We start from the raw sequence: 19,296 nt of genomic DNA, 5'->3' as shown, positions 1-19,296 counted from the left end.
TGAGGAAGGATGTCAAGATCTTGCAGAGGGTACACAGGATGTTACCAGGGTTGAGAAACTTCAGTTATGTGGAGAGATTAGAATAACTGGGATTGTTCTCCTCCGAGCAGAGAGTTTAAGGTGAGACCCAATAGAAGTGTTCAAAATCATGAACGGTTTTGAAAGGGTAAATAAGAGGAAACTGCTTCCGGTTGCAGAAGGGTCGGTAATCAGAGGATTCAGACTTAAGGTAATTGGCAAAAGAAGCAAAGGTGACATGAGGAAACTTTTCATTTTATGCAGTGAGCTATGATGATCTGGAATGCATACCTGAAAAGGTGGTGGAAGCAGATTCAATAATAACTTACAAAAGGGAAATTTGCAGGTCTATGGAGAAAGAACAGGAGAGTGAAACTAACTGTATAGGTCTTTCAAAGAGCTGGCACAGGCATAAATGGTCTCCTTCTTTATCATGATAAGATTTCCACCAGCATTTTGCTGAATTAATGGTGAGAGTACCTATGGGAATTCCAGGTGACTATATGCACTCATGCAAATGTGGAATTTTAAAGAATAACAGGCTACAGTGTTGCTTTAGTGGAAGCATAAGATCAAGTCATCTATACACTTCAAAATTAGGGAATGTGGCATCATCCTGCAAACTTAAAGAGGGGAATGAAAACAACTGGGGGGAAAATCATATAATTTTCTTTCTCTCTGTGGAACACTGAATTAACTCCATAAATAATGCCATCCATCCCAAGATGCACTGCACAAAGAAAGCTACAAACACTAATTTCAGTGGGATTCTTCCAATCTTGTCAAATAATTTTTATTCTCTCTGTGGAAGCACCTGTCTCACAGTCCAGTCAGGGCTGGAAATTTGCAACCAGGTGGAACACGCACTAATGGATGAGTGCGGCCTGGCTGGGACATCCTCATTTTAGTAAAGGTGGCGACTTTATAGCCTGAGCTTGGTGCTAGCATCTTGCTGGAAAAGCAGGGAGGGAATTGAGTAGTCTTAACGGGCTGCAGACAAGGGATGATGGAAAATGTTAAAAAGATGCAGCGCTTAAAGGGCCACAAATGGGGGGAAAAATTACTACCACCTTTAAGAAGGCTACAGATATTAGCAATGCATATTTCAGCCTTTTCAGATGCTGTTTGGAGCAATAACATTGCTCGCACAATAAATGTGGAGACAGGATACAGGTCTGTGGGCAAGTGGTAGAGGGGCAGAACACTTGAACTCCCTGATTGATGTCAGGCGAAATGGAGGTGCTGCTGCATAAAATTAGTGTGAGGAAGTTGCACTGTTTGCAAATTCAGAGATAGCAGGACACTATGTCATAAAGTCATAGAGTCGTTCGGCCCATTGAGTCCTTGCGGGCTCTCCGCGGAGCAATCCAGTCAGTCCCTTGCCCCCGCTTGATCTCCGTAGCCCTGCAAATTTATTTCCTTCAAATGCCCATCCAATTTCCTTTTGAAATCATTGATTGTCTCCACTTACACCACCCCTCATAGGCAGCCAGTTCCAGGTCATTAACACTCGCTGCACAAAAAAGTTCTTCCTTACATTCCCCCTGCATCTCTTGCCCAAAACATTCAATCTATGTCCCCTAGTTCTTTTACCATCTGTTAATAGGAACAGTTTTTCCTTGTCTAACTTGTCTAAACCTGCCATAATCTTGTATGCCTCTATCAAACCTCCCCTCAATCATCTTTGCTCCAGGGAGAACAACCCCAGCTTTTCCAACCTAACCTTGTACCTAAAATCCCATATCTCTGGAACGATTCTGATAAATCTCTGCTGCACACTCTGAAGGACCCTCATATCCTTCCTAAAATGTGGTTACCAGAACTGGACGCAATATTCTAGTTGGGGCCTAACCAGAGCTTTATAAAGGTTCAGCATAAATTCCTTGCTTTTGTACTCTATGCCTCTATTTATGAAGCCCAAGATCCCACATGCTTTGCTAATTAATCTGTCAATATGTCCTGCCACCTTCTAAGATCAATGCACATGCACCCCCAGGTCCCTCTGTTCCTGCAAACTCTTTAGAACTGTGCCATTAAGTTTACATTGCCTCACCCTATCCCTTCTGCCAAAATGCATCACCTCACACTTGTCTGTGTAAAATTCCATCTGCTACTTGTCTGCTCATTCTGCTAGTCTACCTATGCCCTGTTGCAGGCAGATCATACATCTTCAACATGGCAGCCAAATTCCACACATTGGGCTGAATTTACTTAATCTGTCATGGGTTCTGGCAGCGGACCCGGAAGTGGGTGCCATCGCCACTCATCACGTGTGCGGTGGGCCCATCGCAATCACACAGCGGGCAGCCAATTATCATAATGGAGGCGCAGGACCATCCAATTACGCGATTCCAAGATGACTCCACAGCAGGTGCTGGTGCTGTATTTAAACCCTGCCAGCTCTGCTTGCATTGCTGCCTTTGAGTCATTTACTGTTTCCTTATCACTGCTGAACCTGATGTGGTACTGACCCCTGCTGGAGAAGGATGCTGCAGTATGGCCCCACAGTTTACCGATGCCTCCCTGGAGATTCTCCTCTAGGCTGCAAGGGAAAGGTGGGAGGTCCTCTTCCCCAAAGATGGCAAGAAGAGGCCCTCCCGCCTGACCGAGCAAGCCTGGATGGAGAGGAGGTAAGCAGCCATAGGGTCATCTCGAACATGGTGAGATGCAGGAAGAGAGTCAACGACCTACTTCAGTCTGTCAAGGTGAGTGCTCCACACCGCTCTCCTCTTTGGGGCCTGCATATGGCTATGCAGTAGGCAGTGGGACATGTGGAGGGAGGCAACACAAAGGCGCTGCAAAGGGGGTTAGGCATCACCACATCCTGCCAGATGCATGGCTGCATTTTGGCCACAGGCCACCTTCTTTCAAAACTCACCCTTATGACCTCACCTGAGAGCGGACGTGGGGATAAGCCCGATAGGAAACCCCAGCAGGGGACAAGGGGCTGCCACTAACAGAACTGTTCTCTCGCTCTTACTGTCTCCCTCTTACCACTTACAGGACAAACGGGCCTATAACAACAGGGTGACCTCGTGGACTGGAGGCATGGAGCTAGCAGGGACCCAGGGCGGCCGCTTAATAGAGGATGGTGATACTGGAGTCTCTGTGCAAGAGAATGAGGATTGTCTTCAACATCCAACATACTTCTGCAGATCCACATCACGCATGGCTGGCAAAACGAGATCCACAATGCCTAACCTACTCATATTTGTGTTCTGTGATGTGAAGCTAACTGGCCTGTAGTTTCCTGCTTTCTGTCTCCCTCCCTCTTTGAATAAAGGCGTTACATTCACTATTTTCCAATCTAACGGAACCTTCCCCGAATCTCGGGAATTTTGGAAAATTAAAACTAACGCATCAACTATCTCACTAGCCACTTCTTTTAACACCCGAGGATGAAGTCCATCAGGACCTGGGAACTTGTCAGCCCACAGCTCCAACAATTTGTTCAGTACCACTTCCCTGGTGATTGTAATTTTCTTGAGTTCCTCTCTCCCTTCCATTTCCTGATTTACAGCTAATACTGGGATGTTACTTGTATCCTCAATAGCAAAGACCGTTGCAAAATATCTGTTCATCTGCCACCTCCTTAATATCCATTATTATTTCCCCAGACTCACTTTCTATAGGACCAACGCTCACTTTGTTAACTCTTTTCTTTTTTAAATACCTATAGAAACTCTTACTATCTGTCTTTATATTTCCAGCTAGTTTTCTCTCATACTCTAATTTTACCTTCATTATCAATCTTTTAGTCATTCTTTGCTGTTTGTTTTATATTCTGTCCAATCTTCTGACCTGCCTCCCATCTTTGCACAACTATAGGCTTTTTCTTTAAGTTTGATACTATCTTTAACTGTTTTAGTTAACCACGGATGGCAGGTCCCACCCTTGGAGTTTTTCCTTCTCGTTTATTATATCTATCTGTTCAGCAATTTAAATTGCAGTCCTGTCACGTTGGAGTGGCAACACCGCCTAGGAGCTTTCCTGCTGTTGACTAAATCCGGAACCAACATCAAGATGTCGGATTTGCGGGTGGACGCATCTGACACAATTCTCTGGCCCCCCATGTCACGCTTTCTGCTCCAAACGGCCTCACTAAATTCAGCCCCTCAACATCCCACAAACAGCAATATGAAAACTACTAGATAACCTGTTTTTTACTGATATTGGTTGAGGGATAAGAATTGGCCAGGACACTATGGAGAACTCCCCTGCTCTTCTTCAAAATAGTGCCATGATGACTTTGACATTCACGTGAAAGAACAGATGGCTTAAAGTCTCATCCAAAAGATGGCAGTGGAGCACTCCCTCAGTATTGCACTTAAGCGTCAGCCTTGATTTTGTGCTCAAGTCTCTGGAAAAAATCCAAAATCTATTCCCTTTAACTCCTTGACAGCTTGAAGCTTCCCTTGCAATTATTCAAAATGTAGGAAAAAAATGCAACCCCAGTACAAAAGCCAGAAAATTATGTCATGTATCCATTTAAAATTTTGTATGCATTCTGGCTTTAATAAGGCACTGGCAAAAAACATCTGCAAGAATTTTGGCACACAAAATGTAGCCAGATGGGAAATCATGGGCTGAAGGAATTGACTGTAACACACGTCCAAGATCTTTGCTCCCAATTGTCCAGTTCTTCTGAATCTGTAAAACCAGTGCCCCATGTCAAAAGCTTATGTCAATTCAAATTGTGCAAAATGATTATATCGATGAAGTTGTAATACCGCAAGCACTTGGAGGATGGGGCCTAAGTCACAAAGAAATCTGAAATAAGTAAATATTTGATTCAATCAGATTTATTAAGTAGATTTAAATCCATGCCCTCAAACATCACCCACTGCACAAACGTTTTAATCTGAACTTGTGAGTCGCTAATACCGAAGACGCGAGTTTCATTCAGATATGCATTTGTTCATATATTCTTGACATTACCTGCATATTTGTAAAACATTAAAAAAGGAATAAACAAAGATCTAAGAATATCAATCCAAAAGCCTGGATTTCCCTTTTTCATTGTGTGAGAATATGAAAACTACTTATTTGAAGACTAGGGCTGCAGATCTGGATTCCCATAAGTGAATGTTTACTTATTCGGTGGTACAATTATTTCATAATTATGTTACTTACAGGCCATAGGCAGAGCTTACTGCTAGGCTTGTGATCTGTTGAGGTGGTTCTCCATCAATCCAGACCAGCTGAATGACAAGATCAGCCTGGTACCCAGCAGCCATTTTGACAGGACGAGTTTTCACCCTTAAAAGCAAAAATAAGATTATAGGTTAAAAATTCTGCACGAAGTAAATTCAAATTGGAGTTGTTTTTGAAATTAATAGTATATTATAGACACAGAAAATTCTACAGTACACTTTTATATTACTGTTCTATTTCAAACACCAACATCGCATATGAGTGAAAAACACCAACATTTAAACCATGCACTTTGTTGTCAATTAGTCTTCTTCCATCTTTATTTTTTCAGTGCTGTTCCCAATTGGCTACACTGTCTGCTTTAAGTGAGAGACTGGGGCAATCCTGCTATCTGATTCTTGGCCCAGAATTTGCTGATAAAATAATGACGAGTTAAATGGCGCTTAGCATTATTAATGTAAAAATGGTATACCAACTTGTGGTGAGGAAGAGATACTCTGTGAATTGCGTATCATCACAAACCGAATGATGCACAGTGCTCTGCTACTACTCTCCCAAAAACGGCAGCTAGACCACAACCTCCTTGTTATTTTTAAGTTGCTGGATTTGCACATCAAACTCACTGCAGAAAGACTAGTACTTTACAGCATGTGTACTCTTTTAAGAATGTGATATTTGTTAATGCAATGCCAATCAACCTCTCAGGCCCAGAAAATAAATAATTTAAACTGCTGAGTCTCACTTCTGCATGTAGTAAATTCTTCTGAGTCATTTAACAAATTTTACATGTAAAATTTTTCATTTTTCTTCTTACATTTCCCTTCTGGCTTTGGTCTCTATTAATATGATCTTTCTTTCCCGCTCTCTATTTCAGGAGCCCTAGCAAAACTAGAGTCATTGGGAATCAGGGGGAAAACTCTCTGCTGGTTGGAGTCGTACCTCGCACAAAGGAAGATGGTTGTGGTTGTTGGAGGTCAATCATCTGAGCTCCAGGACATCACTGCAGGAGTACCTCAAGGTAGTGTCCTAGGCTCAACCATCTTCAACTGCTTCATCAATGACCTTCCTTCAATCATTAGGTCAGAAGTGGGGATGTTCGCTGATGATTGCACAATGTTCAGCACCATTCGCGACTCCTCAGATACTGAAGCAGTCCGTGTAGAAATGCAGCAAGACCTGGACAATATCCAGGCTTGGGCTGATAAGTGGCAAGTGACATTTGCGCCACACAAGTGCCAGGCAATGACCATCTGCAACAAGAGAGAATCTAAACAACTCCCCTTGACATTCAACAGCATTACCATCGCTGAATCCCCCATGATCAACATCCTAGGGACTACCATTGACCAGAAACTGAACTAGAGTAGCCATATAAATACCATGGCTCCAAGAGCAGGTTAGAGGCTAGGAATCCTGCTGTGTGTAACTCAACTCCTGACTCCCTAAAGCCTGTCCACCATCTACAAGGCACAAGTCAGGAGTGTGATGGAATACTCACCACTCGCCTGGATGGGTGCAGCTCCAACAACACTCAAGAAGCTCGATTACCATCCATGACAAAGCAGCCCGCTTGATTGGCACCCCATCCACAAACATTCACTCCCTCCACCACTGAAGCACAGTGGCAGCAGTGTGTACCATCTACAAGATGCACTGCAGCAATGCACCAAGGCTCCTTAGACAGCACCTTCCAAACCTGTGGCCTTTACCACCTAGAAAGACATGGGCAGGAGATGCATGGGAACACCACCACCTACAAGTTCCCCTCCAAGTCACACACCATCCTGTCTTGGAACTACTTTGCCATTCCTTCACTGTCGCTGGATCAAAATCCTGGAACTCCCTTCCTAACAGCACTGTGGATGTACCTACCCCACATGGACTGCAGCGGTTGAAGAAGGAAGCTCACCAACACATTCTCAAGGCGATTAGGGAAGGGCAATAAATGCTGGCCTAGCCAGCGACGCCCACGTTCCATGAATTAGGAAAAAAAATTCTCTTTCTGTACTTGATTTGACTCTAATCCACCCATGTCTCACTAACTTGATTGGGTTTTTTGAGGAAGTGACGAAGATGATTGATGAAGGAAGGGCAGTGGATGTTGTCTACATGGACTTCAGTAAGGCCTTTGCCAAGGTCCCGCATGGCAGACTGGTACAAAAGGTGAAGTCACACGGGATCAGAGGTGAGCTGGCAAGATGGATACAGAACTGGCTCGGTAATAGAAGGCAAAGGGTAGCAGTGGAAGGGTGCTTTTCTGAATGGAGGGATGTGACTAGTGGTGTTCCGCAGGGATCAGTGCTGGGACCTTTGCTGTTTGTAGTATATATAAATGATTTGGAGGAAAATGTAGCTGCTCTGATGAGTAAGTTTGCGGACGCCACAAAGGTTAGTGGAGTTGCGGATAGTGATGAGGATTGTCAGAGGATACAGCAGGATATAGATTGGTTGGAGACTTGGGTGGAGAAATGGCAGATGGAGTTTAATCCGGACAAATGTGAGGTAATGCATTTTGGAAGGTCTAATACAGGTGGAAAGTATACAGTAAATGGCAGGACCCTTAGGAGTATTGACAGGCAGAGAGATCTGGGCGTACAGGTCCACAGGTCACTGAAAGTGGCAACGCAGGTGGATAAGGTAGTCAAGAAGGCATACGGCATGCTTGCCCTCATCGGTCGGGGCATAGAGTATAAAAATTGGCAAGTCATGCTGCAGCTGTACAGAACCTTAGTTAGGCCACAATTAGAATATTGCGTGCAATTCTGGTCGCCACACTACCAGAAGGATGTGGAGGATTTGGAGAGGGCACAGAAGAGGTTTACCAGGATGTTGCCTGGTCTGGAGGGTATTAGCTATGAGGAGAGGTTGGATAAACTTGGATTGTTTTCACTGGAACGACGGAGGTGGAGGGGCGACATGATAGAGGTTTACAAAGTTATGAGTGGCATGGACAGAGTGGATAGTCAGAAGCTTTTTCCCAGGATGGAAGAGTCAGTTACTAGGGGACATAGGTTTAAGGTGTGAGGGGCAAAATTTAGAGGGGATGTGCGAGGCAAGTTCTTTACACAGAGGGTGGTGAGTGCCTGGAACTTGCTGTCGGGGAGGTGGTGGAAGCAGATACGATAGCGACGTTTAAGAGGCATCTTGACAAATACATGAATAGGATGGGAATAGAGGGATACGGACCCTGGAAGTGCAGAAGGTTTTAGTTTAGACAGGCATCAAGATCGGCGCAGGCTTGGAGGGCCAAATAGCCTGTTCCTGTGCTGCACTGTTCTTTGTTCTTTGTTGTTCCAATTCATCCTCCTCCTCTGTAATTCTTAAATCTCATAACAACAACTTGCAGTTATATCGCATCTTTAGCACTGTAAAACATCCCAAGATGCTTCAGAGGAGTGTTACATGGCTAGTTGGCACGGGAAAGCAATGCATTCGGGGATCGGATCGAGAGTGTATGTGCCATCCGCTCCTCGGCAATGCTCGTAAAATCCCAGTCATGGTGTTTTTTTGACAGGTTTTTGGGAGAGCACATCTGTGTCTCTCCAACTGTTTTACAGATGTGAATAATTATTATGTTTCCCTTTACTGTCAGCAAATCACAAATGAGAATCAGATGATAATTAGCTGCATTTGCTTTCAAACTTACTCTTTTTTTTAGAAAATAAGTCAAGTTGTGATGAGGAAAGACATGTCAGAACTTAATCTGATTTCTGAAGTTTACACAGTACTTATAATTCAAAACCAACAAAATCTGCAATAGATATGTGATCAGTACAGCTTGTCATGTTTTGATCTCTAATTTTTTCTCTCTCACACACAGCCTTTCTTTAAAAAAATTTTTTACCTGAACAAAGCTTTTCAAATCTGTCTTGTAGCTTTTCTTCAAATAATGTTGAAAAACAACCAAACAGAATTGTGAAAGACTGAGAGAGGCATTATTACTTGCCTAACTAAATGCTGCTGATGCATCCTGGGAAATTTTCACACTGCACATACTCAGACTGTAGGATCTATTTCAGGTTAGAGTCATTGCGCTGGGCAAAAATATTGTTGAAACCCAAAGTAAAACTTTAACCCAAGTACTAAAAGGCACATGAGACACTTCAGTGGGTAAATTTAATCATGTTACTGTGAAATTTATAAATAGCAATTAAAAAAAAATTAAAACCTTATTTTAGACATGAGAATTTGTTATTGAGAAAACATGGCATATGGAAAGTTTTTCAAAAGTGAAATGTTTAGACAGAATGTCTCATTATAAATGTTTACAAGAGAAATTTCCATGATAAATGCTGACATAAAATGCATTACAGGAAATAACATTAATGAACAAAAAGTACATGCCATATGCTATACCCCTGCAAAAAGGATATACTGCTTTGGATAATGTTGTGGGGAATGACCTCTCAGGGGAAAGCAGCAACAGCCCAATTCGTTGCAACACGGTTGGCTCTGCTGCACAGGGGAGGAGTAAAAAGTGTGGGAATGCAATAGTTATAGGGGATTCAATTGTAAGGGGAATAGATAGGTGTTTCTGTGGCCGCAAACGAGACTCTAGGATGGTATGTTGCCTCCCTGGTGCTAGGGTCAAGGATGTCTCAGAGTGGTTACAGGACATTCTGAAGGGGGAAGGTAAACAGAGAGTGGTCGTGGTACACATTGGTACAAACGACATAGGTAAAAAAAAACGGATGAGGTCCTAAAAGCAGAATATAGGGAGTTAGGAAGTAAGTTGAAAAGTAGGACCTCAAAGGTAGTGATCTCAGGATTACTACCTGTGCCAAGTGCAAGTCAGAGTAGAAATAGCAGGATATATCGGATTAATACGTAGCTGAAGAGATGTTGTGAGGGGGAAGGTTTTAGATTCCTGGGACATTGAGACTGGTTCTGGGGGAGGTGGGACCAGTACAAACTGGACGGGTTACACCTGGGCAGGACTGGGACTGATGTCCTCGGGGGAGTATTTGCTAGAGTGGTTGGGGAAGGTTTAAACTAAAATGGCTGAGGGATGGGAACCTTTGCAAGGAGTCAGAGGAGGGGGGATCAAGGACAAGAACAAAAGACAGTAAGGGGAATAAGAAAAGTGATAGGCAGAGAAATCAAGGGCCAGAATCAAACAGGATCACAGTGAAAAATAGTGGGAAGGTGACAGGTAATGTTAAAAAGGCAAGCCTTAAGGCTTTGTGCCTTAACGCAAGGAGCATTCGCAATAAAGTGGATGAATTAATCGTGCAAATAGATGTAAACGGTTATGATATAGTCGGGATTACGGAGACATGGCTGCAGGGTGACCAGGGATGGGAAATGAACATCCAGGGGTATTCTGTATTTAGGAAGGACAGACAAAAAGCAAAAGGCGGTGGACTGGTATTGCTGGTTAAAGAGGAAATGAAAGCAATAGTGAGGAAGGATATTAGCTCTGAGGATGTGGAATCTGTATGGGTAGAGCTAAGAAACACAAAGGGGCAAAAAACAGTAGTGGGGGTTGTAAATAGACCCCCAAACTGTAGTGGTGATGTTGGGAATGGCATTAAACAGCAAATTAAAAACGCATGCGATAAAGGAACATCTGTAATTATGGGTGAATTTAATCTGCATATAGATTGGGCAAATGAAATTAGTCACAATACTGTAGAGGAGGTATTCTTGGAGTGTATATGGGATGGTTTTCTGGACCAATATGTTGAGGAAACAACTAGAGAACAGGCCATCTTAGTCTGGGTATTGTGTAAGGAGATAGCAATAATTGACAATCTAGTTGTGCGAGACCCCTTGGGGATGAACGACCATAATATGATAGAATTCTTCATCAAGATGGAGAGTGACGTAGTTGATTCTGAGACAAGGGTCCTGAATATTAGTAAAGGAAACTACGAAGGTATGAGGCGCGAGTTGGCTATGATGGATTGGGAAACATTACTTAAAGGGATGATGGTGGATAGGCAATGGCAAACATTCAAAGAGCGCATGGATGAACTGCAACAATTGTTTGTTCCTTTATTAAAAGCAAAATACTGCGGATGTTGGAAATCTGAAATAAAAACAAGAAATGCTGGAAATGCTCAGCAGGTCTGGCAGCATCTGTGGAGAGAGAGCAGCGTTAACGTTTCAGGTCAGTGACCCTTCTTCAGAACTGGCAAATATTAGAAATGTAAAAGGTTATAAGCAAGTAAAGTGGGGGTGGGGCAAAAGATAACAAAGGAGAAGGTGTAGATAGGACAAGGTCACAGAATAGCTGACCAAAAGGTCATGGAGCAAAGATATGTTAATGGTGTGTTGAAAGACAAAGCATTAGTACAGAAAGGGTGTTAACGGACTGAAAATTGAACAGCCGCAAGTACAAACATGAGGGCGATGTCAGGAAGCAGTCATGCATTTCTTGTGAGAGAGGGCAATACATGCTGCTTCTGTTGTGCCAGTGCCACTCCCATGTAGCTGCAGTTCACCACTCCCAATAATCTGCTGGAGAAGTTTACAGAAGATCAACTTCTTGATTGAAGCCCTTATCCATGGTTTGCCCAGCCTTTCCAAGTTAGATGAGACTGTGCAGCCCAGAACCTAATGGCATCAGTTTGAGCTTCGATCAAAGCCTCAAGAGCCATTAATTCAGACTCCTGGTGCAAGTGCCTATCGATTGCATCCTTCGAGGTGACAACATGCCCTTTGGTAAAGTGCAGATTAATGATAGCCTGTGCCACACAAGCTGCAAACAGATTCCTCCATACTCTCAGATACGGTGCGAATGCTCCTAGACAAGCTTTCCAATACCTTAGATAACTGGATATGTGCAGGAAGTAGCTTTCTTTTGAAGGCTGGACTCCTGCCATCAGCACCTCTGTCCTCCTCAGTAGAATCAGGAGCTGAGCATGACCTCCAGCTAGCTGTCGTCTAGGCTATCCCTTTCACTAGCTCCTGCTCCTGTTCACTATCTAGCTAGAAATATAAAAACAGATCGTAAGAGTTTCTATAGATATTTTAAAAAGAGTTAACAAAGTGAGCGTTGGTCCTATAGAAAGTGAGTCTGGGAAATTAATAAGGGAAAATAAGGAGATGGCAGATGAACTGAACAGGTATTTTGCATCGCTTTTCATTATGGAGGATACAAGTAACATCCTAGAAATAGCTGTAAGTCAGTAAATGGAAGGTAGGGAGGAACTCAAGAAAATTACCAGGGAAGTGGTACTGAACAAATTGTTGGAGCAGCAAGCTGACAAGTCCCCGGGTCTTGATGGACTCCATCCTAGGGTCCTAAAAGAAGTGGCTGGTGAGATAGTTGATGCCTTGGTTTTAATTTTCCAAAATTCCCAAGATTCAGGGAAAATTACATTAGTTTGGAAAATAGCAAATGTAACTCCTTTATTCAAAAAGGGAGGGAGACAGAAAGCAAGAAACTACAGGCCAGTTAGCTTCACATCTGTCTGAGGGAAAATGTTCGAAGCTATTATTAAAGACGTTATAGCAGGGCCATTTCGAAAAATTCAAAGTAATCAGGCAGAGTCAACATAGTCTTGTGAAAGGGAAGTCATGTTTAACCAATTAATTGGAGTTCTTTAAAGAAGTAACACGTGCTGTGGATAAAGGGGAACCAGTGAATGTACTGTACTTAGATTTCCAGAAGGCATTTGATAAGGTACCACATCAGAGGTTATTGTGGAAAATAAAAGCTCATGGTGTCGGGGGTAACATATTGGCAAGGATCGAAGATTGGCTAGCTAACAGGAAACAGAGAGTAGGCATAAATGGGTCATTTTATGGTTGGCAAGATGTAATGCATGGTGTGCTGCAGGGATCTCTGCTGGGGCCTCAACTTTTTTCAATTTATATAAATGACTTGGATGAAGGGACCAAAGGTATGGTTGCTAAATTTGCTGATGACACAAAGATAGGTAAGAAAGTAAGTTGTGAAGAGGACATAAGGATGCTACAAAGAGATATAAATATGTTAAATGAGTGGACAAAGATCTGGCAAATGGAGTATAATGTGTGAAAATGTCCATTTTGGCAGGAAGAATAAAAAAGCATATTGCTGCTGGAATTTAGAAGAGTAAGAGGTGACTTGATTGAAACATATAAGATCCTGAGGGGTCTTGACAGGGTGGATGTGGAAAGGATGTTTTTAGTTTCGGTGACTGCAGCGTGGATAGCAACGGAGGTGCGTGAACGGGCTTACAGCTGTGAAGTCAATTTCAGCGTAAGTTTAAAAGTGAATTCCCTTTTGTTTTCGGAGGACCAGGGGACTGCTGGGTAAGGAAAAGGGTATATATTTGTGTGGTTTAGAATCTCTTTCTTTTAGTTTCGGTGACTGCAGCGTGGATAGCAACGGAGGTGCGTGAACGGGCTTACAGCTGTGAAGTCAATTTCAGCGTAAGTTTAAAAGTGAATTCCCTTTTGTTTTCGGAGGACCAGGGGACTGCTGGGTAAGGAAAAGGGTATATATTTGTGTGGTTTAGAATCTCTTTCTTTTAGTTTCGGTGACTGCAGCGTGGATAGCAACGGAGGTGCGTGAACGGGCTTACAGCTGTGAAGTCAATTTCAGCGTAAGTTTAAAAGTGAATTCCCTTTTGTTTTCGGAGGACCAGGGGACTGCTGGGTAAGGAAAAGGGTATATATTTGTGTGGTGGCTGTACCCGAGATACTACACGTGTAGTGTCTCCCACCCACCCTCCTCCTCTAACCATAAAAAAAGGACTCTGGTGTGTTGATAAGGTAAGCTTTTTATTTAGGAAGTTCTGTCCGTTGGATTGCTAACCTAACAAGTTTTGACTTTTTGTTTTTTTTGGCTTTTCAGTAGATTTGTTGGGAATTTGGAATAGTGGGAATGGAGGTTAAGGCAGTTGCATGTTCCTCCTGCAGAATGTGGGAGGTAAGGGTCGCCAAGAGTGTCCCTGCTGACTGCATCTGTGGGAAGTGCACCCAACTCCAGCTCCTCGAGAACCGCGTTAGGGAACTGGAGCTGGAGCTGGATGAACTTCGGATCATTCGGGAGGCGGAGGAGGTTATTGAGAGGAGTTATGGGGAGGTAGTCACACCTCAGGTAAAAGAAGTAGGTAGATGGGTTACCGTCAGGGGAAGGAGAGGGAACCAGCAGGCAGTGCAGGGATCCCCTGTGGCCGTTTCCCTCAACAACAGGTATACCGTTTTGGATACTGTTGCGGGGGACGACTTACCAGGGGTAAGCAATGGGGTACAGATATCTGGCACAGAGTCTGTCCCTGTTGCTCAGAAGGGAAGGGGGAAGAGGAGCAGAACATTAGTCATTGGGGACTCCATAGTTAGGGGAACAGATAGGAGGTTCTGTGGGAACGAGAGAGACTCACGGTTGGTATGTTGCCTCCCAGGTGCCAGGGTTCGTGATGTCTCGGATCGTGTTTTTGGGATCCTTAATGGGGAGGGGGAGCAGCCCCAAGTCGTGGTCCACATAGGCACCAACGACATAGGTAGGAAGAGAGATGGGGATTTAAGACAGAAATTTAGGGAGCTAGGGTGGAAGCTTAGAGCGAGAACAAACAGAGTTGTTATCTCTGGGTTGTTGCCCGTGCCACATGATAGCGAAGCGAGGAATAGGGAGAGAGAGGAGTTGAACACGTGGCTGCAGGGATGGTGCAGGAGGGAGGGTATTGGTTTCCTGGATAATTGGGGCTCTTTCTGGGGTAGGTGGGACCTCTACAAACAGGATGGTCTTCACCTGAACCAGAGGGGTACCAATATCCTGGGGGGGAGGTTTGCTAGTGCTCTTCGGGGGGGTTTAAACTAATTCAGCAGGGGAATGGGAACCTAAATTGTAGTGCCAGTGTACAGGATGTTGAGAGTAGTGAGGTCAGGGATATGGTTACAAGGACGCAAGAGGGCACTGGCAAGCAAGAACCTGGTTTAAAGTGTGTCTATTTCAACGCCAGGTGCATCCGGAATAAGGTGGGTGAGCTTGCAGCATGGGTTGGTACCTGGGATCTCGATGTAGTGGCCATTTCGGAGACATGGGTAGAGCAGGGGCAGGAATGGATGTTGCAGGTTCCGGGATTTAGATGTTTCAGTAAGAACAGAGAAGAGGGTAAAAGAGGGGGGGGTGTGGCATTGTTAATCAAGGAGAGTATTACAGCGACAGAAAGGACGTTTGAGGACTCGGCTACTGAGGTAGTATGGGCTGAGGTTAGAAACAGGAGAGGTGAGGTTACCCTGTTGGGAGTCTTTTATAGACCTCCGAATAGTTCCAGAGATGTAGAGGAAAGGATAGCGAAGATGATTCTCGACAGGGGTGAGAGTAACAGGGTAGTTGTTATGGGGGACTTTAACTTTCCAAATATCGACTGGAAATACTATAGTTCGAGTACTTTAGATGGGTCAGTTTTTGTCCAGTGTGTGCAGGAGGGTTTTCTGACACAGTATGTAGACAGGCCAACCAGGGGCGATGCCACATTGGATTTGGTACTGGGAAATGAACCCGGCCAGGTGTTAGATTTAGATGTAGGTGAGCACTTTGGTGATAGTGATCACAATTCGGTTAGGTTTACCTTAGCGATGGGCAGGGACAGGTATATACCGCAGGGCAAGAATTATAACTGGGGGAAAGGAAATTATGATGCGATTAGGCAAGATTTAGGATGCGTAGGATGGGGAAGGAAACTGCAGGGGATGGGAACAATCGAAATGTGGAGCTTATTCAATGAGCAGCTACTGCGTGTCCTTGATAAGTATGTATCTGTCAGGCAGGGAGGAAGTTGTCGTGCGAGGGAGCCGTGGTTTACTAAAGAAGTTGAAGCGCTTGTCAAGAGGAAGAAGAAGGCTTATGTTAGGATGAGACGTGAAGGCTCAGTTAGGGCGCTTGAGAGCTACAAGCTAGCCAGGAAGGATCTAAAGGGAGAGCTAAGAAGAGCAAGGAGAGGACACGAGAAGTCATTGGTGGATCGGATCAGGGAAAACCCTAAGGCTTTCTATAGGTATATCAGGAATAAAAGAATGACTAGAGTTAGATTAGGGCCAATCAAGGATAGTAGTGGGAAGTTGTGTGTGGAATCAGAGGAGATAGGGGAAGTGTTAAATGAATATTTTGCGTCAGTATTTACAGTAGAGAAAGAAAATGTTGTTGAGAATACTGAGATTCAGGCTACGAGGCTAGATGGGATTGAGGTTCACAAGGAGGAGGTGTTAGCAATTTTGGAAAGTGTGAAAATAGATAAGTCCCCTGGGCCAGATGGGATTTATCCTAGGATTCTCTGGGAAGCTAGGGAGGAGATTGCAGAGCCTTTGTCCTTGATCTTTATGTCGTCATTGTCGACAGGAATAGTGCCGGAAGACTGGAGGGTTGCAAATGTTGTCCCCTTGTTCAAGAAGGGGAGTAGAGACAGCCCTGGTAATTATAGACTTGTGAGCCTTACTTCGGTTGTGGGTAAAATGTTGGAAAAGGTTATAAGAGACAGGATTTATAATCATCTTGAAAAGAATAAGTACATTAGAGATAGTCAGCACGGTTTTGTGACGGGTAGGTCGTGCCTCACAAACCTTATTGAGTTTTTCGAGAAGGTGACCAAACAGGTGGATGAGGGTAAAGCAGTGGATGTGGTGTATATGGATTTCAGTAAGGCGTTTGATAAAGTTCCCCACGGTAGGCTATTGCAGAAAATACGCAAGTATGGGGTTGAAGGTGATTTAGAGCTTTGGATCAGAAATTGGCTAGCTGAAAGAAGACAGAGGGTGGTGGTTGATGGCAAATGTTCATCCTGGAGTTTAGTTACTAGTGGTGTACCGCAAGGATCTGTTTTGGGGCCACTGCTGTTTGTCATTTTTATAAATGACCTGGAAGAGGGTGTAGAAGGGTGGGTTAGTAAATTTGCAGATGACACTAAGGTCGGTGGAGTTGTGGATAGTGCCGAAGGATGTTGTCGGGTACAGAGAGACATAGATAGGCTGCAGAGCTGGGCTGAGAGATGGCAAATGGAGTTTAATGCGGAAAAGTGTGAGGTGATTCACTTTGGAAGGAGTAACAGGAATGCAGAGTACTGGGCTAATGGGAGGATTCTTGGGACTGTAGATGAACAGAGAGATCTTGGTGTCCAGGTGCATAAATCCCTGAAGGTTGCTAACCAGGTTAATAGGGCTGTTAAGAAGGCATATGGTGTGTTAGCTTTTATTAGTAGGGGGGTCGAGTTTCGGAGCCACGAGGTCATGCTGCAGCTGTACAAAACTCTGGTGAGACCGCACCTGGAGTATTGCGTGCAGTTCTGGTCACCGCATTATAGGAAGGATGTGGAAGCTATGGAAAGGGTGCAGAGGAGATTTACTAGGATGTTGCCTGGTATGGAGGGAAGGTCTTACGAGGAAAGGCTGAGGGACTTGAGGTTGTTTTCGTTGGAGAGAAGGAGGAGGAGAGGTGACTTAATAGAGACATATAAGATAATCAGAGGGTTAGATAGGGTGGATAGTGAGCGTCTTTTTCCTCGGATGGTGATGGCAAACACGAGGGGACATAGCTTCAAGTTGAGGGGTGATAGATATCGGACAGATGTGAGAGGTAGTTTCTTTACTCAGAGAGTAGTAAGGGCGTGGAACGCCCTGCCTGCAGCAGTAGTAGATTCGCCAACTTTAAGGGCATTTAAGTGGACATTGGATAGACACATGGATGAAAATGGAATAGTGTAGGTCAGATGGTTTCACAGGTCGGCGCAACATCGAGGGCCGAAGGGCCTGTACTGCGCTGTAATGTTCTAAATTCTAAATCCTTGTGGGAGAATCTAGAACTAGGGGTCACTATTTAAAAATAAGGGGTTGCCCATTTGAGACAGAGATGAGGAGAATTTTTTTCTCTCAGAGGGTTGTGAGTCTTTGGAATTCTCTTCCTCAAAAGGTGTGGAGGCAGAGTCTTTGAATATTTTTAAGGCAGTGGTAGATAGATTCTTGATTAGCAAGTGGGTGAAAGGTTATCGGGGGTAGGTAGAAATGTGGAGGAATAAGTTCAGTCATGAACTTACTGAATAGCGGAGCAGGCTCATTGGGCCGAGTGGCCTACTCCTGCTCCTAATTCGTATGTTCGCATCTAAATGGTGAGAGATTGCAGAGTTCTGAGATGCAGAAGGATCTGGGTGTCTTAGTGCATGAATCGTAAAAGGTTAGTATGCAGGTTCAGCAAGTAATTTGGAAAGCTAAGAGAATATTATCGTTTATTGTGAGGGGAATTGAATACAAAAGTCGGGAGGTTATGCTTCAGTTATATAGGGCATTGGTGGGACCACATCTGGAGTACTGTGCTACTGTGTACAGTATTGGTCTCCTTATTTAAGGAAGGATGTAAATGCATTGGAAGCAGTTCAAAGAAGGTTTACTAGACTAATACCTGGATTGGGCGGGTTGTCTTATGAGGAAAGGTTGGACAGGCTAGGCTTATATCTGCTGGAGTTTAGAAGAGTAAGAGGCGACTTGATTGAAACATAAGATCCTGAGGGGTCCTAACAGGATGGATGTGGAAAGGATGTTTCCCCTTGTGGGAGAATCTAGAACTAGGGGTCACTATTTAAAAATAAGGGGTTGCCCATTTAAGACAGAGATGAGGAGAAATCTTTTCTCTCAGAGGGTCGTGAGGCTTTGGAACTCTCTTCCTCAAAAGGCAGTAGCAGCAGAATCTTTAGATATTTTTAAGGCAGAGGTAGATAGCTTCTTGATAAGCAAGGGGTGAAAAGTTATTGGGCTAGGCAGGAATGTGGAGTCGAGGTTACAATCAGATCAGCCATGATCCTATTGAATGGTGGAGCAGGCTCAAGGGGCCGAGTGGCCTACGCCTGCTCCTAATTCGTACCTTCATATTGTTACAAGTGCTTCCATTTTTTTGTTAAACTGTGAGGATTTGTGTTTTAAAACTGAAAAAAGATTCCATAGATACTGGAACTTAAAAAAAAAAAGTGGTTATCAGGAGGTCTTTTCGACTGGGCTTGTAACCAACAGTTACTGGAAGGCACCTATTTTCAGATAATTACACAGCATGGGGTTTTTCTTGAATTGGGGAAAGATGTTTACAAAGAAGTGACAGGTCAAGATTCCTAGGGTTCAGGAGGCTTGACTCCTGAGATGATTTTAATTTCATTTTTGGAGTGTGTTGGTATATGGACAGTGTTAAAAAGTTAGTTGGAGAAAATTTGC

General features: G+C 43.9%; 1 protein-coding gene across 2 annotated transcripts in view; it reads right to left on the bottom strand.

Annotated features, from left to right (window-relative positions):
• stxbp5l (syntaxin binding protein 5L) overlaps nucleotides 1-19,296 on the bottom strand; it is a 679,153-nt gene that overhangs the window by 149,030 nt on the left and 510,827 nt on the right. For both annotated transcript variants that reach the window (XM_068039933.1, XM_068039934.1), the window contains exon 18: nucleotides 5,152-5,277. In XM_068039933.1, the coding sequence (XP_067896034.1) occupies nucleotides 5,152-5,277 (126 nt within the window). The remainder of the gene's footprint in view (nucleotides 1-5,151; nucleotides 5,278-19,296) is intronic.

The sequence above is a fragment of the Heterodontus francisci genome, chromosome 10 (assembly GCF_036365525.1).
Source record: "Heterodontus francisci isolate sHetFra1 chromosome 10, sHetFra1.hap1, whole genome shotgun sequence".
Taxonomy (NCBI): Eukaryota; Metazoa; Chordata; class Chondrichthyes; order Heterodontiformes; family Heterodontidae; genus Heterodontus; species Heterodontus francisci.
The sequence above is the reverse complement of the archived record's forward strand: the minus strand, read 5'-3'. Positions and strand labels throughout refer to the sequence as shown.